Raw genomic sequence first — 27,623 nt, 5'->3', positions numbered from 1 at the left:
TTGGCTTGAGTCCATGAAATAGGGTAGGCTATAAGTCTAAATATGTAAATTACGCATGTATTCGTATTTTTCTAAAAAATATTTAATGATTTATATTAAAGGTTTTTGAGGTAGGAGAGCTTCGTTCAAATTCTGCTGTACAGAACGTTGTGTATAAAGGAACACAGCCTCAGACTTTGAAGTGTAGAGCCTTACTGTGATTTAATAGTAGTACAATCCATTTCCCTCTTTTATTTCATATGTAATATAATAGATGCTTGATAATCATGCAGGTCTATAGGCATAGTACTAAAAAGCAAAGTTTAGATTATAGCTATCTTTTCTTTTATAGGTAAATAGTAGAGGAATTTCTTAACCAAAGACGCCCATCTGAGTGAACATAGATCTGTGAATTAGGGCCGTATTACCAACCCGACTGCAAGCAGTAGTGCATGCCTACCAGAGGTGCTTCTAGCTCTTTTCTCTGCTGTAAGTCCTAAAGGCAAACTATGCATTACTTTTTAAACAGTCTAAACAGTTTAAACTTTTACAAACTGTTTTTAAACCATTGAGTATATTTGCTGTCCGTCACAAATCCATGGACCAAATTATTCCGTTCATTCAGCTGCAGCTTCAAGTGCCAAATCTTCAAACTTAAATTCCACTAAAAAAGTAAGCAGCATTATATAATTTTCTTCCAGAGTTACATTGCAGAGAAGAGCTGGAAGAACCCTACTGCATACTGCTCGCATTCATGTTGTAGCTCAGTGGGCGATAGCCAGATAGACCAATTCACAGATCTATGTGTGCTCAGATGGGCTTTCTTATTCATTCAGTGGAGAGAACCCAACCTTGCATGAAAGGAATGCATGTGTGGATCAGGCCCCTTTACTGAAACAGTTAATATGGAGCTGCTAGTGCTTGTGCACCAGTGAGAAAGCTCTCAGTTGGGGTGATGCCATGTAGTTCTTCAGAATTTCTCTTCTGCTTTTAGTACTTGAGAACTGAAATAAATCACAAAAGAAAGAAGAGTTAGTCACCCATTTGGTAACTTTATTTGTAGAGGCTCCTTGAAGATTTTTTCTTGTCATGTATCTTAGTGTTATATTTAAAATCTGCAGGAATGCTAAAAAGAATTGGCAGCGTATCCAAAAACACTTCTTCTTTGAAAACTTTCATCCACTTAATGATTACTGTCTTGAGGTAAGTACAGAATATACTTAGTAAATATATAGAATTTAGAAAAATAAGCTATCCTCTCTCTCTCTCTCTCTCTAATTGATGAGAGGGCCAGTGTGTTGATGAAATGTTAGACTTGTTTCAGGAGCTCTGGCTTCAAATCCCTACTCAGTTAATGAAACTCACCATTGGGTCACTCACAATCTATCTCGCACTGTGAGCAAAAAATGGAACAGCCCCATTTAGGCCTCCGTGGGCTTGTTGGGGAAATGGGTGGGATAAAATTGTAAAGTAATGATTTTATAAAGTTAAATTCAAAGAAACACCATAAAGCCAAAATTTGTGGATTGAAACGACTTTGTAGCAATTACGGATAGAAAGCTAAAGCATTACGATCCCTTTCAGATCTAACTATATGTTAGGTCACATTTTCATGGCATAATCCAAGGTATGTTGTTTCTAGTCAGGCCTGATTAGGGGTATGGGCACTCTGTGCCAAAAATATCAGACTCTGTGCAAAAGCCTTCTTATCTTTCCTGATAATGCTTATTTTGTATAATGTGCAGTGCAATCTTATACATGTCTAGTCAGAAGTCAGCTCCATTGAATTCAGTGAGACTTACTCCCCAGGTAAGCCAGTACAGGATTACAGCATTCTATGTCAGTTGAAGGAGTTATATGGATCCCTTAAATCCTGCTTCACAGATCCTTGGAAATCCACTAAGGGCACAATCCTATCTAGATAGCTGGCCGTCTTAAACTCAGAGGCGACCGCCTATCCAATGCAGGGCAGGAAAAGCATGGAGGCAATCGTTCCCTCTGTGCTTCTCCTATCCTGCATTTTCGGCTAGGCAGCTGATTGTGGCTGTGCAGCTGCGGGAGGATGGAGTGGGGAAGAAGGCTGCTGTACGACACACTGGATGTGTTGTACAGGCATTTCCACCCTTCCCGCCACGGAATGCCCCAGACATGCCCCTTTTTGGCCGCTCTGTGCTCCTCTGCGAGCGTGGAGGATGGGCGAGGCAGCGCAAAAGTAGGGGGAGGTCACGTCTCAGAAAACAAGATATCCTATGGCTATCTAGCGGACATAGGATTGCTCCCTAAGACCCACTTCTGAGATTTCTTTCAAGCCTTCCTCTGCATCCCTAAGAGTTAGAAGCTGACTTTAAATTAGAAAATCAAACTCTGTATTCAGGATAGTGAATTTTTTGCTTGTGTAGATTTTAAGGTTGGACAGAACCCTGAAGATAATATAGGAGGAAACATTCTGAGCTATGCAAAATGAAAAATATTGGATTGGATCCAATAGTGTGCTGGTGGAGCGTGTTTCCCTACCCCCTGCAGCCCCCTGCGCACCCTCAAAATCTGCTCTGGAGGGCTGGGAGGCCTTCCGGAGAAGATTTGCAGTGCATGGGGGGGCTACAGTGGAGAGGAGAGGATGAAGAAGTCCCATTACACAGACTTCTGCTCACGTGACATTGGATACAAACCAGTGACTACGTGTTTGGAACATGCCTCACTTTATGTATTATCATTAAGCAGTTAGAGAAGATTAAATATACCTACCTCCTATTAAAGTTAATGGGATTTAAGCAGATGTAAATCACAGTGGGAGAGCTTTAAACATGTGCTTTTTTCTCTTTGACCAAATGAGATACCAATGCTTCATTTTGGCATTTTTAATGGTAATTGACTGTGTAACATACTACTTTTCAGACAATATTTTACACCCTGCCACGTCTTTCAGAAATTGCTGAAGAGGAATGGATCTCTCTCTCTAAATTTACGGCATTCGCAGACATCCCATTGAGCTCAACATTTCCATGCTACCATTCTCGAAATACACTTCTTGATCTGAAGCCAAGTGACTGGTCTCAGCAAGATATGGGTACAGGCAGTTTATATTTTGATCCAGTAAGACCCACTTCTGAGATTTAGATAACTTGTGCTGGCTAAATGGCTATTCTTATGAAGTTATTCTAAAATATATTAGAATATGTGGTATTTAACAATACCTATTAGAAAATGTGGTATTTAAGAACACAAATTCTTAAATAATTATGAAGAGTATATTTATCTGAAATAATTTTTAGTCCTAAAATGCTAGGATTTGCAGGACAGGTGGTTGCATTCAAATAACTGAACAATCTCTCTCAGGTTTGAATTCAGCTGATCCAGTCCAAAGACAGTGGACAGATGTTCAAAAAAAAATTATTCCTTGGAAAGACAGTGCTCTTGATTTGGATCTTGAGCTTGTATTTCAGGATCGGGCCACTAAACTTGGTAAATCGAACAGTAAATTGATCGTAGTGGCTTCACTCATTGATAAACCCACCAATTTGGGAGGTAAGATCTTACCCACTTTAAACTACTCATACTTAAAAAATAAGTTGTGTGGCTTATATTAAAAAAGTAACAAATATATTTTTATATTCAACCTAGAATATATTTTAAGGATTTCAAAGGGAAATAGGAACTTGCATTTTAATGATCAAGCTGCGGCACAAAAGGGAAGTGTCTTTCATTTTCCTTTATTTTTTCCGATTGTGCTCATACTATATGTTAGTGTTCTTGACTATACTGTAGCTACTTGGAGTAATGAGTTGTTTGCAGGACTGTGCTGTAGGATGTGCATACTTAGTTCAAGGTCTTAATGATGATAGTGATGCTCTAGTGTTTGTGTATAGCCTAGATGTGCATATTTGTGGGTCCATTATGAATCTCCTTTCCCAGTATCTACATGCATTGTTCGACTGCTGGAATACTGTAGATCACATGCTAAAAGTGCTCTGTTTATTTGTAGGCTTGTGTCGTACATGTGAAATATTTGGGGTGGCAGCTCTAATTGTTGGCAGCCTTCATTACACAAACGACAAACAATTCCAGTACCTCAGTGTTTCTGCTGAACAATGGCTTTCCCTTATTGAGGTGAGTAAAAAGTGTTTTAATGATTCATCACATAAATGTAACATAATTGCTATGCAGAATGCAAAGGTCTGCCTTTGGTTTTCATGAACTGATGTGTCCAACTTGTCTGGGATGGCATTAAAAAGCTTAATCTTAGTGTCAAGCTATTATGTGTTAGTTGCTGTCTATACAACTCTTTTCTATGACTGGTTAAATAGCCAGGGGTCCAATCCAGCTCAGGTTAAGCACTTCTCTTTGATTTCAATGGGAGTGTTAAGAATGTGTTTCTCTTTCTCTTTCTCTCTCTATATATAATGTTTCAATGGCTTTGGTGGGGGAAACAGACAGCAAGGGAAGGCCAGTGCTTCCATGCCTTGCTGGTGAACTTTCTGGAAGCATGGCTGCTGGACTAGATGGATCCCCAGCCTAATCCAGTATGGCTTTTCATCTGTCCATATTGAACAGAACATGGTTAAACTAGTGAAACTGCATGATCAGTCAAATCAAGAACAATTTATCAGTCTACATAACATTAGCCTTTTGGTTAATCTAAATCTGACATCATCTGACTGATATCACTATTTTGTAAGGTATTAATGAAGACTATATATCTTTTTAAAATCTGTACTAATCTCACTTTTTTTTAATGTGCAGGTGAAGCCATTTCAGCTTGTTGATTATTTGGAGCAGAAGAAAATTGAAGGCTACACTATCATAGGCGTGGAGCAAACAGCTAAAAGCTGCGATCTAACAGAATATCACTTTCCAGAGAAATCTCTGTTATTGCTGGGGTAAATGAAAAAAGAGCTTCCTTTCTCTGTTTGACATACACTTTTTTTAGTAGTGAAAGCTGATAACCACACCATTGGGAAAAAAATGAAATGATCTATTATGGTTGTTTTTCTTGTTTACTGCAGAGCAAAAATGGGTAACCTTTTTTTGTTGAGGGCACTTTCCTTTGGGGAGAATACATGCAGTAGTGGGTGGGGCCACTCTTTTTCTTTCTGCCAATTGTGTCCTGAAGTTGCTGGGGGAGGGTCAGATTGCTCTTGCCGGAGGTCTGAACTGATCACTTGCAGAGGGTTTTCTTTTCCTCCCATTACTTCATCTGTTTCGGCTTTTCCCCTCCTGCCCTCTGGGCTTCCCATACCTGTGTGGAATTAAGCTGAGGACTGCAGGTTGCCTAATTCTGCTGTAGAGGCTGATGTTGAATAGAAATATATGGAAGTCCCAATCTCCCTGCGGATTGGGGATGAGATCCCACCAGTGTGCTTTTGCTGTGGTGGCCTTTCGGTGTTAAACTCACTCCATATATTTGTTGTCCCCCCCCCAACTTTAAAAAGTGCCTCTAGACTTACTTCTTCAGTTGTTTGGAGTATATGATAGACAATGACACCCTGGCCAGTTATGCTGTACAGTAGCTTGAAACAAAATCTGAATTGTCAACTGAATCTCCTTGGGAAACCGAACTCCCCCTTCTTTTAAATAGACTGTTTTGGAGGGGGAGAGAAAAGACTACACTCCTGTAGTGACACGCACCAGTCAGTAACATACAAGTCCTTGGGAAAAGGAAGAAGTAGGGCTCGTGAAGAGCCAACCAGGGAAGCATACTGGGAGAAGAAGAGGTTGTGTTCTTCATGCTAATGAAGTTGGACCAGTATGGCAGGTATACCGCGGAGACAAACATGTTCTCAGAGTTCGTTCCCATGGCCAAGGCTGCTTTTAAAGTGAACAGCTGCTTACAGCTCTGGCAGGGAGGACTACTGGGGCAAGCATATTCCGCTATTTGGGGCTGTGCCCTGACGCTCCAAAAAGTGCTAGGCTACACTTCCTTATTTTCTGGGTCAGAACATGTTAAGCAGCCTTACACAGTCTGACCACCGATCTTTTTAGCGTATTGCTATCAGTGGCTCTCCAAACCTCAGGCGTGTTTCTGCTACCCAGACTATTTTATTTGGAAATGTCTGATGGAACCTGGGACCGTCTGCATGCACAGCACACGCTCTGTCCCTGAACCATGGCCGCCTCTGCTGAACGTGATGCCTGTTTGTGTTTCTTTCTGATCAGGAATGAGCACGAGGGAATCCCCGCAAATCTGATTCAGCAGTTGGACACTTGTGTAGAAATTCCTCAGCAAGGAGTTATTCGATCACTTAATGTCCATGTAAGTGGAGCTCTGCTCATTTGGGAATATACAAGGCAACACATGGTCAAGGAAAACAAACAAAGATAAATGCACAATTCTTGTTGAGGCTGTTGCTCTGATGGTGCTATAAAATCCAATGAGTAATTATAAATGCTGCACAAAGGAAATCCTTTTATATTTTGCATGCCTTTGTTTTTAAAAAGAATGTAAATGCCTTAAACCATGACTGTATTAGAACCATTAATTGATAATAAATGCTCTTTCAGTACAAATTTGTTGGTGCTAACTAACTCTATGTTGCGGAAAAAACAACCTCTTGATATTCTTCTGACCGTTTGCAGCATAGTGGCTGCCTATACATATGTGTGGTCCCTGCACCCATACACAAAGCTGCTGAGGCAAGTGTTGGTGCTCCCCCCATCTTCCATGTAGTGAACACCAGGCACTACGGAAGACTGGCTCCACGGGTGCCGCATGATGTGTCTGTAAGCAGCTACATGCACTGGAAAGACTGCATAGCCATCAGTCTTTGGCTTATTTGCCTGTCAGGAAGGAACATCAAGGTGTATTTGACAATCCTATTAATAGAGAGGAAGCCATACTTGAAAGAAACATGTAATGAATTCACAACAGCATTTGAGCTGATACAGTGCACCTGTTCATACTTTATTAGTAGCAACCTTTCAGTGGTGAGGGGTGGGTGGGTGCCCCCTCCCAACACCACCATGCACTTCAAAGAACACACAAGCTGGTGCCTTCACACCAATGCCAGATAAAGAAACAAGAACAGCTCTTAAAATTATGTATAGGCCATTACTGTCCTTTACTGTTACCAACATTTTAGGTGCTTGTGCTGTTCTTCTGTAAGCTGCTTTGTGGTGGGTATATTTGTAAAAGCTGACGAGTAGCTATGACTTCGCAGTTGTTTCTGAAGGCTGAAATTCTCCTGCTTCCAACTGTGCTTTATATTTTAAATAATCTCTTCTTCTATCAAAGTATTTAACCTGTTTTGAACAAGATCACTTCATTAGGAAACCAGACTGGCACAGTAAAACTCTAAATGTAATGAAATTAGAAGAACCTTTGACCATTTTTGTAGCATTTTAGGTATCAGTATTGCAACCATTTTGATCTACTTTGAAAGGTTAATCTCAAGTAACTCAATGACCAGGACTTCACTGGAGATTTGTAGAACCAAACAGTTCTTATGTCTTCTCACTGTCAGGTAAATGTAGTGTAATCCAGCCAGGCAAATACTTCACTATGTAGAAAAAAACAGTTACTTTCTGAGATTCTCAAAAAAACCCTGAATGCTGGATACAGAGTACTGCAGTTCCCCATCTCCATCAGTGCTGTGTAAGTATGTGGGGTTTACATTAATAATATTGGTAGAGACAGACAATTACATTTAGTTCCCTTGTATCTGTCCCCATTTTTTAATGAGTTTATATATCCAATGAATACTGCAAAAATTGGTGTCACTTACCCACTGTTGGGGACATACATTTTCATAAGAGCATCTAAACTTCTCACACTTAGATGCATCTTCCTTATTTTCATCTAAGCACTTCCAGTACACATCCCGGGCTCCCCAGCAAGCCTTTCTTTCCTTCATTGATGGTGCAGACATTTCTGTCACTAGTAACAAGACAATACAGTTGTCATTCTTGAACCACCTGTGGAATTCCGTAACTTAGAACAGTTACCATTCAATTGTACACTTTACTTGGAAGCAGGTCCTGCTGAACTCACTTGTATTTCCTTCTCCATAAGTATGCTTAGGAGTTCAGCCATGCACTTGAAACTTATGCATGTCTACTTGAAAGTCACTGTGTTCAATGGAGTTTACATGTGCATGTGTATAGGATTTCAGCCTTAGGTGAGAATAAGGAATCCGACTATTACAAAGGTAACTTAATTATTATATTTTTATCCCACCTTTCTTCCAAAGAGCTCAGGATGGTTTACAAGATTTTAAAGATCCCCTGCCTTTTATCCTAACCATCAACCTGTGAAGCAGGTCAGGCCGAGACCTCCCCCGAGACCATCCAGTGACCTGTGTGGCTGGCGATTTCTGATACTCTACTATGCCACATTGGTTTGATGTTTCATAACCAACATCAGACTCTGCCTAGATCGGCCTTTCCTAACTTGGTGCCCTTCAGATATGCTGAACTACAACCCATATCACCCACAGCCAGCATGGTCATGCTGGCTGTGGGTTATGGGGGTTGTAGTCCAACAAATTTGGAGGGCACCAGGTTGGGAAAGGCTGGTCTCTAGATAAACAGACCTGTTTGGATTTAGTCTGATCCTTAGCATGTTTATTCAGAATCCAGTGCCAATGAGGTTAATGGGACTTACTTCCAAATGAGCATGGACAGGATTGCAGCTTTACCATCTGAGGTATACCACTTCACTCCAGGTGGAATCAGAGGGCCTGGCAACCAACTGGCTCTTGGGCTTACAATTACATTGGGAAGAATTTGGAGAATCCTAGCCCCTGATCTAACAGGGTTGAGCAAATTGTGGCCCGCCAGATGTTTTGGTCTACAACTCCCATCATCCCTCACCACTGGCTATGCTGGCCAGGACTGCTGAGAATTGTAGGCCAAAACATCTGGAGGGCCACAAGTTACCTACTCCTGGCTCTTTGCTTCAGGGGGCAGGACTAAAGCATGTTCTTAAGCTTGTCAAGTGGTAAGGAGGGATGTTAGAAGGATGGCAAGCTAGACTTCTCTCCTTCAGAAGCCTCGGTACTCAAATCCTTGCCTGTATGACCTATGTAGGCTAGGGTACAGAACCACTGCCCCACAGGCCTAATCCGGCCTGCGCCACATCTTGGGGTTTCTCCAGGGGGTGGTACTTAGGCCCCTTGAAGAACACCCCCACTGCTATTTCTAATCTGAGATTAGAGAAAGGGGCGGAGATGCCTGGTGGCAGGATTTTCCCATGCAAGGGAAAGAGCGGGCGAGTGCTAGTCCCTGCCGCCTCTAGTCCCTGCTATCTAGATCAGAGATAGCAGTGGGGATGAAAGGCAGCAAGACTTGCCTGTGCTACAAGTTGGGTGTTCCGTGCCTCCTTCCAGCAAAAGAAAAGGTGGTGACATGAGGGGGTGGGGCCATGCCCCTGACATAATCTGGCCTATGGGGGGGAAGCAATCTGGGCCCCACCCACCCCAAACAGTTCTCCACCCCTGCTATAGGGAGGGCTAGCACCAGGAGGTGCTCTGTGAAATTCTGACCAGTTCTCATTGCTGTTCCTCAGGCTCTTGCCCCTGTAGAATGTTCGTATAAAGCCCCTACTGATCTGGCGCCTTTAGAAGGGGTGTTTGATCTGCATCTTTAAAGTTTTGTTGCCATCATCCACTATGCTATTGCATAAGTACTAACCAGAGAGTCCAGGGTTGACAGTGATTTGGGTCATAGTAACTACAACTTCGAAGCAGTCAAATTTTAAATGGAAATAAAATTCACTTTGGAGTACCAAAGTAAGGAATTATGGAATACATCTAATATTTAAGATATAGCACTTGATAAGCTTCCCCATCCTTGCTCATCATATACATAAGACAAAGGTCTACAGTCATTCTTTCAGGTACAGAGTATATATATGAACTGTTACTTGATATTTTAATACCACCATTTACTGTTTAACATTGACTTGGCGCCAACAGCAGACTAAGCTGTTTTGAATACAGACCTACCAGAGGAGATTATAATCTATATTAAACATTCGAGATAATCTCAGATTGTCAGATGAAGGGTTTTAAGAGGCTTGAAAGCATCTATCAGTGGGGATTTGACATATTTTCCCTCGTTTCCAGCATTATTAGTCTGACAGTTTATTTTACATGTGACCAACATGAACTCATAGTAGTAGTGAGCTAAAGAATGGGGATTACCATGGCATCTATTCTAGTTCAATTTCTACTTAGAATCACATTGTTGGGTGGACCAAAACAGTGGAGTTTGGGTTGCAATACTGCTACCTACCACTCTGCGCCACACGAGGCTCTGTGTGTTTTTACCTCTCCACAAACAAGCAAATGTACACAACTCTATAGAAGAAAATGACGGAGAACTTTAAGGTGCTTTACCTACTTATAGACGAGTAAGCCCTAGTAAACTCAGTAGGACATTTCTGAGTAGACATATATTGGATTATGTGGTAAAATGTGCTTCAGACAGAACACACCTGTTCACAGGTGATCCCAAAAAATCAGGAAGGTTGAACTTCCATTGTAACTCCATCTTTCAAGCATGGTCATCACTTGATTTAAAAATGTAATACAAGTGCATTTAAAAATGGCATTTCAGTCTTTCACCCATGCTCACCAACAGCAGGAGAGAAATCTGGAAGGACAGTCTTATACATGGAAATTACTCAGAATTAAGCCCCATTCTGCTTACTCCTAGTTTACCGTGTATAGGATTGCAGCCTCAAAAACACTTTAAGCAGACCTGTGAAAATGCTGCATCATGTCCCTCGGGACAGCCCTCCCTAAAAGCCTTCAAATTAATAGCTCATCGAGGAGGGGCTACTGCGCCCTTAACACCAGATTTGATGAGGCCAGATTTGTGCCTCGGGCCCCATCTACATGGCACCGCTTTCAACCCCCACCCTGTCGCAACTGTGCAGCACTGAAGCTTCGAATTAGCTTCTGGTGGTATACATTCATGATTTACTGCTAGCTTCCCTAACAGACTGCTCTGTACCTTTTTGCCATTATACTTTAATGCGCAGCTGTGCAGTCCCGTGAGTGTGGGGGTGCGACACTGCTGTGGCTATTTTGTATTTTATGGGTTCTGTTGTCTTTCCGTCCATTAGGTAAAAAGTGGGTGTTCTGTATCCTTTCATTTCCATGCCATCTGTTTGTCAGTTCCTCAGCCTGAGACTCTTGCGATGGTTCGCGTGAACGGTATGTGCCTACCCATTGCTACGAAATGGAGGCCAAAGTGAAGTTGGTCTTCCCCCAAGAACCCCAAGCCCTCGGACACTGAGTCCGAAAGCAACCATTGCGAAGATACGAAGCTGCAAAAATGTGCCTAAGTGTGATTAAATAAATGAAAACACCTCTCTGTGCTCTGTAACTGCGCAGCTGTGAAGGGACGGGGGAGTAAAGGGGTGTCACAGAGTGACGCAAGCACTATACTCCCCTACAACACACCCACTGCAAAATGCAAAGTCAGTTCAGGGAAGTGGCAGAGGGCTCGCAACTGCAGGGAAACCTGCAGCAAACAACAACAAAAATAGCAGCAAAATGCGTCCTCGGAAGTCCGCATTTTCCAGACGAAAACCATGGATCTGTCCCGAAGGGCCTCGACTCACAGCTGCCCCAGAGTAAAAGGCTCATATAGATGGTTTTGTTTTTTTTTAAAAAAGACTGAAAATGCTGGTTTCCCACACCCCTTTTCTTCCTGCCACGCAACAATGAATGCGACCAACCCTTTGCACAGGTTTCCCCCTTTGGGGAAGTGGGGCGCACCCCCAGGAACACCTGCCCGCCGCTTGAAGGCTGGTGCTCCTCTCGCATTGCTCGGCTCCCCGCTTCTGTTCCCTCGAGAAAGACGATTCTAGTTACAGCTGCACGATCAACTCTCCCCGCGCGCGCGCGCGCGCACGAACTTCGGCCCGGGCCTCAGAGAAGGCGGCCTGGGGTAAGGGAGGACACCTGGGGGACCCCTCGGCGGGGAAGGCGCTCTCCGCGCCCTCCCAGCGTGCTGGATGCGCCTCCCGCAAAGCCAGCGCTCGCGGGTCGGGCGGCCAGCTGCAAAGGAGGGCAAGGGCCCCGCTCCCCTTTCCTAGCAGGCCCCTGTCCGCACAGCAGGCTCCTGCTGCGAAGAGAGCCCAGCGGCAGGACCCGGGAAGGTCGCGCTCCGAACGCCCAACCAACGAGGCGACTCGCCAGCCTCCGCCTTCGCTTACCTGCCACACTTCCGGCTGAGCAAAACCTCGGATGTACATCGAGGTGACCCAACCCGGAAGCACGTGTGCCATCAGCCGGCGCGCCTTCGCTCTCTTGCAAGTCTACGGGGGGAGTGCGCGGCGGCACAGAGTACGCATGCGCACAGTTGCAGCGGCTGTGTTGCTAGATGGAGCCCTGCCCCCCTTGTTGCTAGGGAACGACCCCGCCCGCGTTAGTTCTGCTTTCTCAATCGCAACTTCCTTCACGGGCCAGGTGAGTTTTCTTATTAACTCCCACTGCCTGGGAGTTGTGGGCAATAGGACTATTTCTCTCTCTCTCTCTCCTCCTCCTCCCCCCATCCACACACACGTACATGGGTGTAAGATTTATCTATAGAGATGGCTTGTGTAACCTCACTGTTGCTGTTTGTGGCTGTATCAAAGTCATGAATTATAACTGTGTTTCATTTGTTCTAATAGTTTTGGGCAGCAATCTTATGCACACCTTCCTGGGAGTAAACCCTGTTGAATCAATGGGGGTTACTTCTGAGTAGACACATATAGGATTGCACTGTTAGAGCTGTTTCCATTTAGTTGCCCTGCCTTTAGTTTTGTATTTCATTGCCCCAGGTGCTAGATGCAGCCATGACTGTGTCTGTTTTAAATAAGTGTTAAAGCTGTGGCTTATACATCAGCACTTCGGCTTTGAGGATTTTGCCAAAGGATGAAATTGATATTTGTCATTGATTTTGGTTAAAAACTTAAGGAATGCACATGACAACCACTGTGAAAGGCATGTGCTACACTAACAATTGTTGTTGTTGAGTCGTTCAGTCGTGTCCGACTCTTCGTGACCCCATGGACCACAGCACGCCAGGCCTTCCGGTCCTGCGCTCTCTCCCGGAGCGTGCTCAAGTCCATATTCATTGCATCGGTGATGCTATCGAGCCATCTCATCCTCTGCCGTCCCCTTCTCCTTTTGCCTTCAGTCTTTCCCAGCACTAACAATTGTACCATCAGTGAAATTCAATAGTACTGATGCTTTTCTTCGTGTGTGTGTGTGTGCGCGCGCATGTGTGCGTGGGAGGGGGGGGGCTGCTTCTAAATCAACTATTTCAAGGCATTAAGGCCTAGGATTTCTTTAGAGATGTGAAACAGAAGCTGCAAATTTGGAAGGGAGGGTCCAAAACTTGTGACTTCGTTTTGTCACTAGTGCTGCTATTTGTGAGCGGGGACTCTGTGAAAGAATGTTGCTGTGTAGTTGTCCGGTTATTTTAGAGAAGAGACCAGGCCCAAATGGATGCCTAACAGTCAAACGGTATTGCTAGGAACAGCAGAGCCGCAGCATAGCAGACTGCCTCAGACTAGATGCAGCATCACCTGTTAACGTGCTGGGAAGGCTAGACTAGCTGGTGGCCTGTGAGTTGCATTTGTCCCTGCCCGTAGTTTTTCAGGAACCTGCAGTTGTGGGCGACACCATGTGGAACTAATGACAGGAAAGCTCCTCTTGCACAAGCAACCTCTTCCCCAGGCCTGAGTCTCCATTCCTCAATGGAATAATAGCCCCTTAAAGGGCCCAGCCATTTTCTGGGTAGTGCAAACGTGTAACTTAACATTCCTTTCATGTGTAATATAACTCTCCCGCTCCCGGGCAACAAGATGTTAAAGCAAGAAGCTCCTTATATTAAGCTTAAGATCTAGAATTGGATCCAGATGTAGTTATACTTATGTAGACCCACTGAAATCAGTTGGACTTACACTAGTCATGTCTAACTTAAGCCCTACTTATTTCAGTGGGTCTACAGTATGCATGATTTCAATGGATCTACTATAAGTCTGGATCCAAATCCTGATCTAAATAATCACCATTTGGGTTGGGGCTTGGGAAGGATTCCCCCCGCCCCCAAGTTAGATTGAATAATGATTGTGGGGTAGGAAGAAGACTGGCTCTTTTAGTAACACTGTGGACTTGATTATGTCATTTAAGCGGAGTGGGGTGGGGGAAGAAGCTTCTGCTGATCCTATATTGAGGCAGGGAATGGACATGATTGCCTGGCTGGAGACTAAAGTGACCAATATCTAATTTATCTTATGTAATCCCCACTTTTGTATGCATAAGAGCAGTAGGTTTGTTCTATAGAAAAGCTAGCTGTACACCCCAAACATCTTTACGTTCTATTGGTGGCACAATAAGAAATGATGACTCATGTTTCCATGGGAACCAAGGAGCTGCAGTGTTGAACTGTCTGGGTTTTTGGACAGCATTTAAGTAAGGGTTGAACTCAAATGCTTGCAGTTCTCAGAAGACTGCAGGCCTATGGTACTTTTGAACTCCCAAGGCATACGTTGATAACATTATGTTTTTCACTGATGGTGGTGTATTCGCTTTTTCTAGGTTCCACTGTTTGTTGGCTTTGTGATTTTTGTCAATTTTTTTTTTAAGGCTGTTGGTAACAAGTGGCTTTCACTACCCCCCCCCATACACGCCTTAAAATAAATAAATAGCTGAAATTATTCAAGGACACTTATCAATCAATTCTGTACATGTCTACTCAAAAGAAAGCCCCACTAAATTCAATAAGAGCTGACTCCCAGGTAAGTGGGTCAGTGTTGGTTACAGACCTTTACCCATTTACTAGGAGTTAGCCCCACTGAACCAAATAAGATTTACTTCTGAGTAGACATTCATAGGATTGTACAGTTAAGTGCATAAACCATGTAAGTACTACTGCAGGTTTGTACATTGCCTGGGTCTATGATGTTTTTGATCAACAGGATTGCAAAAGTCCTTCATTCTTGCCATTTCTACAGAATCCCTTGGATACCCTCTAACCAAATAAGCACTCTTTTTCGATTCTGTAGAATTGTCAGGAAAAAACACTCAGAATCAGGACATATACATTCTCCTTCAGAAAAAAACAACTGCACACAGTTGGATCCTGTGCCTTTTATATCACTAAGTCGTTACAGAGGTCCATACGCAAACACTGGCATTTATTACAGGATATACCTGGCTTTGAGACAAAATCTATGATATCCTACGAATAGACCAAAAATATTAAGGATTGACTAATCCACAATGATGGGCCGCGGTTGCTTAGTGGTTAAGACACAACTGCAGACCGGAAGGTCAGCAGGACAGCAGTTTGAGACCCGAGTGCTGCGTGACGGAGTGAGCTCCCATCTTCAGTCCCAGCTCCTGCCAACCTAGCAGTTCGAAAGCAAGAAATTGCAAGTAGATGAATAGGTACCGCTTCGGCGGGAAAGGTAACAGCGTTCCGTGCACCTCAATGTTCAGTCATGCCGGCCACATGACCACGGAAGCGTCTTCAGACAGCGCTGGCTCTTCGGCTTAGAAATATAGATGAGCACCACACCCTAGAGTCGGACACGACTGGTTGGGGACACCTTTACCTTTTTAATCCACAATGACACATGTATTAAACCATGTCCTTGACAATCTATACTGATGGGCTCGTCCTCACCACGTGGATATTATCCATATGGTCACTGTAAATATTGCAAATCCACCACTAAGATGCAGATCTTTTTCATTCCTGTTGACCAAACAGTTCAGGTTCATGCAGTTTACAATCTGCTGTAGTATTTACATGATTTATTCAATTAAATGTTCTTGTGATAAACTATAAGTTGGTCAAACCACCAGTCTTGAAAAGATTATAGAAGAATATTCAACCAACATGCACTTGAACTTGAGTTGTGGGCATTTTAATAGAAATAAACTTGAATTAGAATCATGGAATCATAGAATAGCAGGGTTGGAAGGGGCCTACAAGACCATCGAGTCCAACCCCTGCTCAATGCAGGAATCCAAGTCAAAGCATCCCTGACAGATGGCTGTCCAGCCTCGTCTTGAATACCTCCAGTGTGGGAGAACCCACTACCTCCCTAGGGAATTGGTTCCATTGTCGTATTGTCAGGACTTTTTTTCCTGATGTTCAGCCAGAATCTGGCTTCCTGTAACTTGAGTCCATTATTCTGTGTCCTGCACTTTGGGATGATTGAGAAGAGATCCTGGCCTTCCTCTCTGTGACAAATTAGGAGACATTTTAAGGTTTGATTTAGGTTTCAGATAGAGTTAGCAAGCTTTCAGTAGATAGACACGTATGGATTAGCATTAAAACTTTCCAGCTTGGGGTTTTTGTGTGTGTTTGTGTTTCTCTTGTATTACCACGAAAACTAATTTTGGTAAGGGAGTATGTTGAGTTGCATACTCAGTTCCTGCTGAGGATGACCTTTAGAGAAAGACATTCCTTAGATGCAAGATGTCCTATAAAATTATGAAGTGTAAACGCTAGCACCTTTCTCAAACAGTTATAGGAAACTGAGGAGACTTACTTAGCTAACTGTAAGACCCCGAGTTCAATGAGGCTTACTCCTGCTTACAATTTCAGAAAAGAGCTACCCATACACCACTGAAAACAATACAGGCTAGCTTTCCTCAACCTGTGCCTTCCAGATGTTTTCACCTCCCAGCATTCCTAAACATTGACCATGCTGTCTGGGGCTGATGGGAGTTGAAGTTCAAAACATCTGGAGGGTATCAGTTTGGAGAAGGCTACGCTACAATAGCTTTCATCACTGTACTTCTATGCTAGGCATGGGGCATAGCAGCTGGCCCCCCAAATGCCATCCGGAACCCTTTGCCTTCTCCTGCTACAATGTTTTGATGGCACGTCCTTGTGGTAGTGCCAGGGGTCTGGGTTGCCATGACTCTTCTTAGAAGACAGCTGAAGCTCTCACCTGTGGCTCTCTCTCCATCTTGAAGCTTTCTGTCCCTCAAAATAGCTGCACAGTGCATAGGCTTCTTCAGACTACTGGCATAGTAGCAGCCACTCTTGTACAAGCAAAGCAAGATGGGAGGGGGGCTGGCCTACCTTTCCAAAACAAAGGGCTGAGGTGTCTCATCGCATTAGTACTGGCACTGGATCTTGAACTTTGCTGCAGTGCAGTGCAAAATGGGCTGAGCAACTACAGCCCTAAAGCCCCTTATGAACAAACCATGTAGAGATCAGTACTTTGAGTAACAGCTACTGATTGAGTGTGTTCTGGACTGGAGCAGAGCTTCCGAGTGCAGTGAAAGGAGCCATAAGCACGATAAATTGCTGCAGGGAAGTGTTTAACTACTGCACACATTTTTCTGATATGTTTTACAAAGCTAGTTTTCCTTAGTGCCCACAGTAACAAAATAAATGTCCAATCCTGTCTACATTTGAACAGAAGTCTGTTCCATTTTGAAGGTGTTGGAATATTAACAGTTTCGCTTTGATCTTAGTTACATGCATTCCATTTGGGTTTGTGTACACTTGAATAAGTAAATGGTTCACAGCTTTATCTGAACAGTGCAGATTAATCCTGGCAGCTATCTTTGGCGGGTAGGATGGGATGGGCATCAGGCTTAGATGTGATCTAATATCTATACATAGGATGGATGGATGGATGGATGGATAGATAGATAATTTGTACTAATTTCTAAATGGTTTTGAAATACTAGCAAATGGAATACCCAAAGTTCAGGCTCTTTTCCTGCCACCTACAGCTTGCTGACTAATAGGTGTTACATAACTCATTTCTCACATGGCTGAGCTGCAAGTCCTGGATAAAACTCAGTGCATTTCATGCATGCACACACTAGCCATCTAGTTTTTAATTTAAATGCACACGATGGGGTGGGGTGGGGGGAATAAATCATGGTGAAAAGTCCCTATTACTCTTGGATTATTTTTAGACTTGGGGGAGGTCCTTCTGATCTGTGTGCTGCATCAAGAAATAATACAGTGTTGCCTATACTGTCATGCAGGTAGAAACCCTCCACTCCCAAGCCTAAAACTGTTGTTGGTGTCTAAAAAATAGTGCATCTTCCTGCCATGCAAAGTGTCAGCCCAGACCCTTCACTTTGGAGTATATTGGTACAATGGGAAGTTACATGAGCATTGCTTAAGTAATGCACAGCTTTGCACTGCCACCTGTGCACCACAGTTCCCCTGCGTTGCCAGAAATACCCATGCTTGAAGTGGGGTGGGTGGGCAAGATCTGCCAACGGGAAGATGTGAATGGCTTCACATTGTACTATGAATTACAGAGTTTGGTTGTGGGTGCTACTAAAATAATCCCTTTTCCTTCATCCCATCACACCACGCCACTATGTCTGAAGCTACTCCAGACATAGGTGTTCAATCCTGCACAATCTCCTTCCTTGGCTGGCTGTATACCAATGGCAGAGAATGACTCTGTCCCAGCAAAATAAGATGGGCAAATGTTGTCCCTATCTTGAAAAAGGTGGATCTGAGAAGCTACAGACCAGTCAACTTGACATCTATACTGGGAAATATTCTAAAACAGATTATTAAGAAATCAGTCTGTGTGCATCTGGAAAATAATGCATTGAGTAATAGGAGTCAGCATGGATTTATCATGAATAAGTTATATCAGATCGACTTCATCTACTTTTTTGACAGAGTTACTAGTTTAACAGATCGTGTTCTGTAGACATAGTACAGTTTATCTTGATTTCAGCAAAGCATTTGACAAAGTCTCCAATCCTTGTTGACAAGCTGGTAAAATATGGGCTGGATAATACTACTGTTTAGCTCTGTATCTAGCAAGTGCTCATTAATGGCCAGCAAAGGAGATCGTTACCTTGTCATGGTGCTGGAGCTTGAGCACCTCAATGACGTCATGAGCTAAACTGTGAAGGGACACCCAAGACGGGAAGGTCATGGCAGAGAGGTCAGACTAAATACAATCCCTGGGGAAGGAAACGGCAACCCACCCCAGTATTCTTGCCATGAAAACTAAATGGATCAGTACAACCACAGATATGTCAGTATACCATCGGAAGATGGGACTCCCAGGTCGGAAGATGGTCAAAATGCTACTGGGGAGGAACAGAGGATAAGTTCAACTAGCCCCAGATGTGATGACGCAGCTAGCTCAAAGCCGAAAGGACGGCTAGCAGCCGATGGTGCTGGTGGTGAATGAGGAATCCAATGTTCTAAAGACCAACACACCATCGGAACCTGGAATGTAAGATCTGTGAGCCAGGGCAAATTGGATGTGGTTATTGGGGAGATGTCAAGATTAAATATAGACATTTTGGGTGTCAGTGAACTGAAATGGACTGGAATGGGCCACTTCACATCAAATGACCACCAGATCTACTACTGTGGACAAGAGGACCACAGAAGAAACGGAGTAGCCTTCATAATTAATAATAAAGTGGCTAAAGCAGTGCTTGGATACAATCCAAAAAAGATAGAATGATCTCTGTTTGAATTCAGGGTAAGCCATTTAACATCACAGTGATCCAAATATACACCCCAACCACAGATGCTGAAGAAGCAGAAGTAGATCAGTTCTATGAGGATCTGCAGCACCTACTGGATAATACGCCAAACAAAGATGTTATTTTCATTACAGGAGACTGGAATGCTAAGGTGGGTAGTCAAACGACACCTGGAATTACAGGCAAGCATGGTCTGGGAGAAGAAAATGAAGCAGGACATAGGCTGATAGAATTTTGCCAAGACAACTCACTGTGCATAACAAACATTCTCTTCCAACAACCTAAGAGACGACTTTATACATGGACTTCACCAGACGGTTGACACCGAAATCAGATTGACTACATCCTTTGTAGCCAAAGGTGGCAGACATCTATGTAGTTGGTAAAAACAAGACCTGGAGCTGATTGTAGTTCAGATCACGAACTTCTTATTGCATAATTTAGAATCAGACTAAAGAGAATAGGGAAGACCCACAGATCAGTTAGATATGAGCTCACTAATATTCCTCATGAATATGCAGTGGAGGTGAAGAATAGATTTAAGGGACTAGATTTAGTAGATAGGGTCCCGGAAGAACTATGGACAGAAGTTTGCAACATTGTTCAGGAGGCGGCAACAAAACATGTCCCAAAGAAAAAGAAAACCAAGAAGGCAAGATGGCTGTCTGCTGAAACACTGGAAACAGCCCAAGAAAGAAGGAAAGCAAAAGGCAACAGTGATAGGGGGAGATATGCCCAATTAAATGCAAAATTCCAGAGGTTATCCAGAAGAGAGAAGGTATTATTTTTAAACAAGCAATGTGCGGAAGCGGAAGAAGATAATAGAATAGGAAGGACAAGAGAACTCTTCCAGAAAATTAGAAACATCGGAGGTAAATTCCAGGCAAAAATGGGTATGATCAAAAACAAAGATGGCAAGGACCTAACAGAACCAGAAGAGATCAAGAAAAGGTGGCAAGAATATACGGCAGATCTGTATAGGAAGGATAATAATATCGGAGATAGATTTGATGGTGTGGTCAGTGAGTTAGAGCCAGACATCCTGAAGAGTGAGGTTGAATGGGCCTTAAGAAGCATTGCTAATAACAAGGCAACAGGAGATGATGGTATCCCAGCGGAACTGTTTAAAATCTTGCAAGATGATGCTGTTAAGGTGATGCATACCATATGCCAGCAAATTTGGAAAACACAAGAATGGCCAACAGATTGGAAAAGATCAACTTATATCCCCATACCAAAAAAGGGAAGCACCAAAGAATGTTCCAACTATCGAACAGTGGCACTTATTTCACATGCCAGTAAGGTAAGGCTCAAGATCTTGCAAGGTAGACTCCAGCAATTCATGGAACGAGAATTGCCAGATGTACAAGCAGGGTTTAGAAAAGGCAGAGGAACTAGAGACCAAATTGCCAATATCCGCTGGATAATGGAGAAAGCCAGGGAGTTTCAGAAAAACATCTATTTCTGTTCTATTGACTATTCTAAAGCCTTTGACTGTGTGGATCATAACAAATTGTGGCAAGTTCTTGGTGGGATGGGGATACCAAGTCATCTTGTCTGCCTCCTGAGGAATCTGTATAACAACCAAGTAGCATCGGTAAGAACAAACCACGGAACAACGGACTGGTTTAAGATTGGGAAAGGAGTACGGCAGGGTTGTATACTCTTACCCTACCTATTCAACCTGTATGCAGAACACATCATGTGACGTGCTGGGCTTGATGAAGCCAAGGCTGGAGTTAAAATCGCTGGAAGAAACATTAACAATCTCAGATATGCAGATGATACCACTTTGATGGCTGAAAGCGAGGAGTAGGTGAGGAACCTTCTGACGAAGGTGAAAGAAGAAAGTGCAAAAGCTGGGTTGCAGTTAAACCTCAAAAAAAAAAAAAACAAGATTATGGAAACCAGCTTGATTGATAACTGGCAAATAGAGGGAGAAAACGTGGAGGCAGTGACAGACTTTGTCTTTCTAGGCGCAAAGATTACTGCAGACGCTGACTGCAGCCAGGAAATCAGAAGGCGTTTACTTCTTGGGAGGAGAGCAATGACAAATCTTGATAAAATAGTGAAGAGCAGAGACATCATACTGACAACAAAGGTCCGCATAGTTAAAGCAATGGTCTTCCCCATAGTAACCTATGGCTGCGAGAGCTGGACCATAAGGAAGGCTGAGCGAAGGAAGATAGATGCTTTTGAACTGTGGTGCTGGAGGAAAATTCTGAGAGTGCCTTGGACTGCAAGAAGATCAAACCAGTCCATACTCCAGGAAATAAAGCCAGACTGCTCACTTGAGGGAATGATCTTAAAGGCAAAACTGAAGTCCTTTAGCCACATAATGAGAAGACAGGATACCCTGGAGAAGATGCTGATGCTAGGGAAAGTGGAAGGCAAAAGGAAGAAGGGCCGACCAAGGGAAAGATGGATGGATGATATTCTGGAGGTGACGGACTAGACCTTGGGGGAGCTGGGGGTGGCGATGGCTAACAGGAAGCTCTGGCGTGGGCTGGTCCATGAAGTCTCGAAGAGTCGGAAGTGACTGACCAAATAAACAACAACATCAACCTGGAGGGAGGTGCTGAGTGGAGTGCCACAAAGTTCTCTCTCTTGCCCTGCTTTGTGGAATATGTTTTATAAATGTCTTGGATAAGGACGTAGATTATCAAATTTTGAGAGATAGCCAACACTGCAGAAGACGGAATCAAGATTCAAAACAATCTTGAAAGGCTGGAAAACTTTGGGCCAAAACCAACAAGATCAAATTCAACAGAGATAAATGTAAAGTCCTGCGTTTAGGTACAAAAAAAATTCAAAGGTACAAGTACAGGATGGGTGAGACCTGGCTTGGCAGCAGTACATGTGAAAAGGATCTAGGTGTCTTAAATTGATCATAAGCTGAATATGAGCCAGCTGTGCTATGTAGCTGCTAAAAATGTGAATGCAGTCTTAGGCTGCAGTAACAGAAGCATAGTGTCCAGATCACGAGAACTTAATAGTTCTGCCCTATTCAGTGTAGGTTAGGCCACATTTGGAGTTCCTTGTCCAGCTCTAGGCACCACAGTTTAAGAAGGCCATTGAAAAATATCTTGAGTGTGACCAGGATGGTGAGGAGTCTAGAAACCAGGTCCTATGAGGAATGTTTGAGAGAGCTAGGAATGTTTAACCTGGAGAAGATTAAGGGGAGAGATGATGACTGTTTTAAAATATCTGAAAGGCTGTCATGACAAAGGAGCAGATGGGTTTGGGTTTTTTTGTTGCTCTAGAGGGCAGAACTTGAACCGATGGATGGAAATGGCAGGAAAGTAGATTTCAGCTAAACATGAGGAGAAACTGTTTAGATTTCAGCTAAACTGTAAGAGCTGTTGGACAGTGGAACAGTCTGCTTTGGGAGGCAGTGTGCTTTCCTTTTCTGGAGGTATTTAAGCAGAGGCTGGACTGTCATCTTTTAGGCAGGCTATAGTTGCAGGTTGCATTGGACTAGATGACCTGCCTTTGAAGACAGTTCAGAAACTTCAGCTGAGGCAGAATGTGGCTGCCCAAGTGCTGGGGTGAGGTGATGAGATCACAGAATGCCTGTATGGTGCCAGCTGCACTAGTTACTGGTGTGTTTCCGAGCCCAATCTAAAGTGCTGGGTTTGACCTTTAACTCCTTACATGGTTTGGGAACAAGTTACTTGAAGGTCTGCCTTCACCCATCTCAGCCTACCTGCACTTTAAGATCAGCAAGAGGGGCCCTTCTAATTTGCCCACCTGTGAGAGCAGTCAGGTGGGTGACCACATGTGAGAGGGTCTTCTCTGCAGTGGCCCCACACTTCTGGAATAAGTTGCCATTGGAGGTCCTTGAAAACATATTATTTTACTCTAGCCTTCTAATGTTATTGTTTTTGTTGCTGGCTTTAATGTATTCTTATTATTTTTATCATTTTTAATATTGATTTTATGTGTTTTGTTGCTGTACACCACCTTGAGAGGGCTATTGGCCAAGATATATTTTAAATACACAACATACTTACATACATACTTACATACTTCCAAGTTCCTTCCTACTGTATGATTTGCAGTCACCCTAGCTTGGCTTAGTTTCTTGAAATATAAAGATCAATACTGAGTATGTATCACATGGCCTCTTGTATTTTCAGTTCTTCATTCTTGGCCATAGAACATGTAGGCTGGATCGAATCATTTTCATTGCTCCCCCCCCCCCCAGTTATGTTCTAATGTGAATAAAAAGTTTTGAGTCAATGGAGGAAGCTTTCAAAATAATTAGTATTGCTTAAGGATCAGAATCTGACAAACAGGCTTTTGCTTAATTCTCTTGCACTGAAATCAATGGGACATGAAATGGTTAATTTTGGCTGGATTGCACTCAGTCATTGTAACAGCTTGTAAAATCCTTTGTAAATCCCCAGTGGATTGTAAAACCACTAAAACCAAAGAATAAAGATGATAAAGGTTGTGCAGTTATGAACATTTTGAGTTACAAAAACAATTTGTGAGGGTGGAGGAAGAGTGAATTCATTAACTTCATAAGAATTATCATAATATTCCAAAACTGTAAAATCTATAATTGAGGACCAGGATAATCTGTGTTCATCCATAATGAAACTATTTTTTCAGATGGCCAATCTTTTCTTTTTCAGATGGCTAGAAAAGAGAAGGCTCAGTCATGTCATGATGGACATATTTTTCTGGATCAGTACCCTTTGCCTAAAGTAGTCGATTGGTAATATCTAGCGATAAAAGTTATAGGATAAAATCCAGCAAGAATTAGGCATATCTAACCCATGCTGAAATTAATTGAAATAAGGTGCTTAAGCGGAGATTTTCTTGGGAGTAAGTCTGGCTGAACTTTGCTGTAAATTCCAGAGAGTTCAATTTTGGATTGGGTTCTTTGCCTATGTTGCGTGAGCTACAGTGTAATATTAGCCTTAGGAGGGAGACTAGATGTGCAGCCTAAAACAATTATTTAAAGCATGACATAAATAATAGGCTAGTCCAAGGCCTGAAGCAGGGGGAAACGGGGATGACCTAAAGCAAACTATAGAGAACAAAAATCTAGAGGATGGGGAATCTTTACCTATTGCCAGAGAAGTCAGTGCTAAAGAGAGCAACCTACTATCATTTGGAATGTAAGACTATGCACCTCAGAAGCCAAGAGGTGATGGCTAAAGCAGCTGGGGGGGGGGGAGGCAGGGGGAAGCAACTTGTAGTAACTGAAAGAACTAGCTGCTTTTTCTTTTTTAGGCAGCACTGGAATATTTTGCGATTTTTCCCAAACCTTTTATACATAGCTTTACCTATAGTTGGTTGTCTATTTGACAGTGTTACTTTTTGATGAGCCCCTGTGCAGTGATGAATTCCAACTTTCCAACCTCTTCTCTTCTTATCTACTCTAGTAATTCTCAAACCAATATTGAGTGGCTCTAAGCACAGAAAATCAATACTTATTTTCTGCACTGTTTTCTGGCCATTAATTAAGTCTGATCGTATTTGCAATGTGATACCTGAACCAATGCTCTTTTTATCTATACTCTCTTTTTTTGTGAACTGCCTAGAACTGGCTATTGGGCAGTATAGAAATGAAATGAAAAAGTAAATAATAAGAACAACAATAGGCCATCACCTTTCTTGAGGATTTTTCAGTTAAGAGGGAAAGGTTGAATGCCAAAGCCTTGTTTGCATATTATATTTCTAAAGAAGTGCACTATCTTAAGGCAGCCTTCCCCAACCTGGTGACCTCTAGCTGTTTTGGATTACAACTCCCAGCATTCCTGATGGTTGACCATGCTGGCTGGGGCTGATGGGAGCTGAAGTCCAAAACATTTGGAGATTAACCAGGTTAAGGAAGGTTGCCTTAAACTGCATGTACTCTGTGTTTTTCCTGTCCTTAAAAGTGCTGAAAAAGGAACCTGCACCTTCATCCCGGCAGACATTCCCAAGTGTTGGCATCCAAGCAACTGCAGTGAAGGATACTGGGGCAAGATGGAAACCATCCAGGATGGAAACCATTCAGAAGGCAATACTCCTTGAGAAACCTCCAAATACAGGACCATATGGGACAGATATTCCTAAACTGTGAGAAAGCCAAACTCCCCTGAGCTTTTCCTCAGGATCACAAGACATATGTATGCTAATCTCCAAAGCCACTATGACGCCCTTAAGCATCCAAAGGGAGTCATATAGTGAATATATGCAAGATGTAAACAAAATCATTGTAGTTGTGATTACTTGGAGAAAGTCTTTGCCAGGGTCACAATGCAACACTCATTTTCCATCTCTCTTATTTCATCACTTCTGCACAAGTAGAATGTTTCTTAGTAAAAATAACACTCCAGTTCACTAGAAGGTAGGAAGGCAATGCAGAAGCCATGGACTTGGTATGAACTTTCAGTAGTTTTATTAGCTTTGTCAAGCAGATAATTGAATCTGAAATTGATTCAATAAAAAGTTGAGAAGTGAATGCCACCCCCATTTGACACATAAAAATGCCACAGAGACAGCATGTACCATTGGGTTATGGCAACGTTTCAAAATAACATTTTTTCATTTTGTATGCAGCAATGTAAACTTCAAAAATAGTAAACTATAACCTTTGCCTAGTTCTTTGTACATATCACATGGTCTATCACAGATAGAATTTTAATGGCGAACCTAAATTGTAGAAGTAAACAGCTTGGTGCTTACAAGTTTTGTAAAAAGTGTTAGATTTGATGTAAATATCTTGTATGTCTTTTACAAAAACCCTCACAGCAATGGAATAAAAGCAAGTGGCGATTTACCTCTTAGTCCTCTATATTCTCAGTATCGTACACATCATAAATTGTGTTCCTCTGTAAGTGGCTGCTAGCTTTATTATTAGTTTTTAAGCAAAGGTCTTACACACAGGGCTTGATTCTCCCCTCGCAGAAGTACAGGTCAGGAGGAGGGTCTCCACCCGTAGACCCATGTAAGTGGGAATCTGGCCATGGCAAAAGACCTTGTAGTCCCAAAGTGTTCAGCACTCCCAGTAATTAGTGGCTTGAAGCAGGCACTCATTGATTTCTTTGGGAGTTTCAAGAGCACTGTGTCTGCAGAACACACTCTTCATGTTGTCAGACCAAAGCAAACAACTTGCAGCGTGACCTACTTCTACACAGACAATGGACTAGATTTCTGTAGAAGGCACTGTTTTTTCCCTTGCATGAATTTAAGCATGAATTGCAGTCATGCACAGTTATAAGATTTGATGCACAACCCCCTGAGAACGTTCCCTGCACAAGCTCTACTGAGACAGATGGGAGGCGTGCAAGAATATCACACATGAAGCAGCTCATCACGCTCTTGCTCAGTGGCCATTCATTTCAATGGAGCATTCACCAGAGAAATTCCTGGATGGTGGTGACCTGGTACTCTTGCCTGCTTCCCCCCTCGTGCTTTAGTGCAAAACATGTTATTCTTGCTTTTGCTCTCGCACCAAGTGCACTTATCTTCATAAAGCAATCTCCCTCCCTCCCACCCCCACAAAATATTTTCTTTTGGTTTATTTGAAAATGTTTAGCATACAGCTCTGGTAAAAAATAAGCTTATGACATAGCATAGCATCTCTCTCTTTATATATATTATATATATTTGTAAATCACAGTGTGCGATGTGTCATTCAGTACCTAATGTTCAAAATATATGCCCTGCTCCTCATGATGATTGATCATTAAAACAATATATGCAAAGATTATTCATTTATACATTACATTCATTTAAAAAGAGTTTTGTTTTCGCTTTTTTAAAGAAGTTCTCCCAAGTGAAAGTTCTGATGTGAAACAGTGCAAGCAATTTGGACATGCTGAAACATGATGCCTCAGACTCTATTATTATCAAAACTGTACATCTATGTACACTGTATTGAACATATGTGCTTTGCAAGAAAGACCTGTGAATTATAGCATACTATGTGAAGGGCTTCTATAAAAAAATAATGTTAATGTGTGAATGATGACATGGACGGGCGTGTCCTCCTGCTTTTATTTTGTAATCCTGAAACAATGTCTCCATTTCCTTCCGGGATCTCTTCCTTCTTTCGTACTTTGAGGCGAGTGAGGAGCTTTATTAACCACTCATCCCACTCCTCTGGCAAAAGCAGCAGGAGGAAGCCCAGGCCAATGATGACGATGGCAATTACACGGACACTGTTGAAGATAATGTCACTCGAGTAGTGGTCAACAA

At 42.7% G+C, this 27,623-nt stretch overlaps 4 protein-coding genes across 24 annotated transcripts in view; 2 read left to right on the top strand and 2 right to left on the bottom strand.

The window, feature by feature from the left end:
- The window catches only part of TARBP1 (tRNA guanosine 2 -O-methyltransferase TARBP1), a 41,777-nt gene extending 35,296 nt beyond the window's left edge, over positions 1–6,481 (top strand). For 3 of the 14 annotated variants that reach the window (XR_014786777.1, XR_014786782.1, XR_014786776.1), the window contains 6 exons: positions 1,101–1,182; positions 2,875–3,046; positions 3,316–3,504; positions 3,601–4,086; positions 4,720–4,856; positions 6,133–6,480. Coding sequence is in view for 6 of the 14 variants with exons in the window: in XM_084828146.1 (XP_084684272.1) it covers positions 1,101–1,182; positions 2,875–3,046; positions 3,316–3,504; positions 3,962–4,086; positions 4,720–4,856; positions 6,133–6,298 (871 nt within the window). In the remaining 8 variants the exon portion in view is untranslated. Of the gene's footprint in view, positions 1–331; positions 469–1,100; positions 1,183–2,874; positions 3,073–3,315; positions 3,505–3,600; positions 4,087–4,719; positions 4,857–6,132 lie in introns of those variants that run through there. The other 11 variants (XM_084828146.1, XM_084828147.1, XM_084828145.1 and 8 more) reach the window with 8 other exon arrangements.
- Positions 82–12,176, bottom strand: COA6 (cytochrome c oxidase assembly factor 6). Of its 6 annotated transcripts, none has more exons than XR_014786786.1 (4): positions 12,140–12,176; positions 7,698–7,849; positions 7,049–7,215; positions 82–983 (listed from the first exon to the last, which is right to left on the bottom strand). XR_014786786.1 is itself a non-coding variant. In XM_084828156.1 (3 exons), exons 2-3 carry the CDS (start codon positions 7,839–7,841, stop codon positions 7,120–7,122), a joined length of 240 nt encoding a protein of 79 aa, XP_084684282.1. In that variant the 5' UTR covers positions 7,842–7,849; positions 12,140–12,176; the 3' UTR covers positions 6,812–7,119. The 6 variants fall into 6 exon arrangements, 4 of the variants coding, with proteins under 4 accessions (XP_084684282.1, XP_084684283.1, XP_084684281.1 ...); XR_014786785.1 differs by having other exon boundaries at positions 11,660–12,156; XM_084828156.1 differs by lacking the exon at positions 82–983 and having other exon boundaries at positions 6,812–7,215.
- On the top strand, positions 12,168–27,091 carry LOC146359807 (uncharacterized). Of its 2 annotated transcripts, XM_084828154.1 has the most exons (3): positions 12,168–12,392; positions 24,065–24,147; positions 25,319–27,091. In XM_084828154.1, exons 1-3 carry the CDS (start codon positions 12,171–12,173, stop codon positions 25,452–25,454), a joined length of 441 nt encoding a protein of 146 aa, XP_084684280.1. In that variant the 5' UTR covers positions 12,168–12,170; the 3' UTR covers positions 25,455–27,091. The 2 variants fall into 2 exon arrangements, 1 of the variants encoding a protein (XP_084684280.1); XR_014786784.1 differs by lacking the exon at positions 24,065–24,147 and having other exon boundaries at positions 12,173–12,392.
- Positions 25,801–27,623, bottom strand: part of SLC35F3 (solute carrier family 35 member F3) — a 240,789-nt gene continuing 238,966 nt past the window's right edge. The window contains exon 7 of one of the 2 annotated variants that reach the window (XM_084828153.1): positions 25,801–27,623. In XM_084828153.1, coding sequence (XP_084684279.1) covers positions 27,379–27,623 — 245 coding nt within the window. In that variant the 3' untranslated portion in view covers positions 25,801–27,378. The other variant, XM_084828152.1, reaches the window with a different exon arrangement.

The sequence above is a fragment of the Heloderma suspectum genome, chromosome 1 (assembly GCF_057233095.1).
Source record: "Heloderma suspectum isolate Gila_16-S chromosome 1, 16-S_ref, whole genome shotgun sequence".
NCBI lineage: Eukaryota > Metazoa > Chordata > Lepidosauria > Squamata > Helodermatidae > Heloderma > Heloderma suspectum.
The sequence above is the reverse complement of the archived record's forward strand: the minus strand, read 5'-3'. Positions and strand labels throughout refer to the sequence as shown.

What these genes read in the sequence shown, in the direction of transcription:
- COA6 (XM_084828155.1), bottom strand. Translation starts at nt 11,747, where the DNA reads ATGCGAGAGGAGCACCAGCCTTCAAGCGGCGGGCAGGTGTTCCTGGGG. An exon ending in GGGGGAAACCTGTGCAAAGG is followed by an intron (nt 7,850 to 11,659) that starts GTTGGTCGCATT and finishes TCTTGTTACTAG; the next exon opens with TGACAGAAATGTCTGCACCA. An exon ending in ATGTATGTCCCCAACAGTGG is followed by an intron (nt 7,216 to 7,697) that starts GTAAGTGACACC and finishes TGTTCAAAACAG; the next exon opens with GTTAAATACTTTGATAGAAG.
- LOC146359807 (XM_084828154.1), top strand. Translation starts at nt 12,171, where the DNA reads ATGTACATCGAGGTGACCCAACCCGGAAGCACGTGTGCCATCAGCCGG. An exon ending in CAACTTCCTTCACGGGCCAG is followed by an intron (nt 12,393 to 24,064) that starts GTGAGTTTTCTT and finishes TTTCTTTTTCAG; the next exon opens with ATGGCTAGAAAAGAGAAGGC. An exon ending in TTGCCTAAAGTAGTCGATTG is followed by an intron (nt 24,148 to 25,318) that starts GTAATATCTAGC and finishes TGTCCTTAAAAG; the next exon opens with TGCTGAAAAAGGAACCTGCA.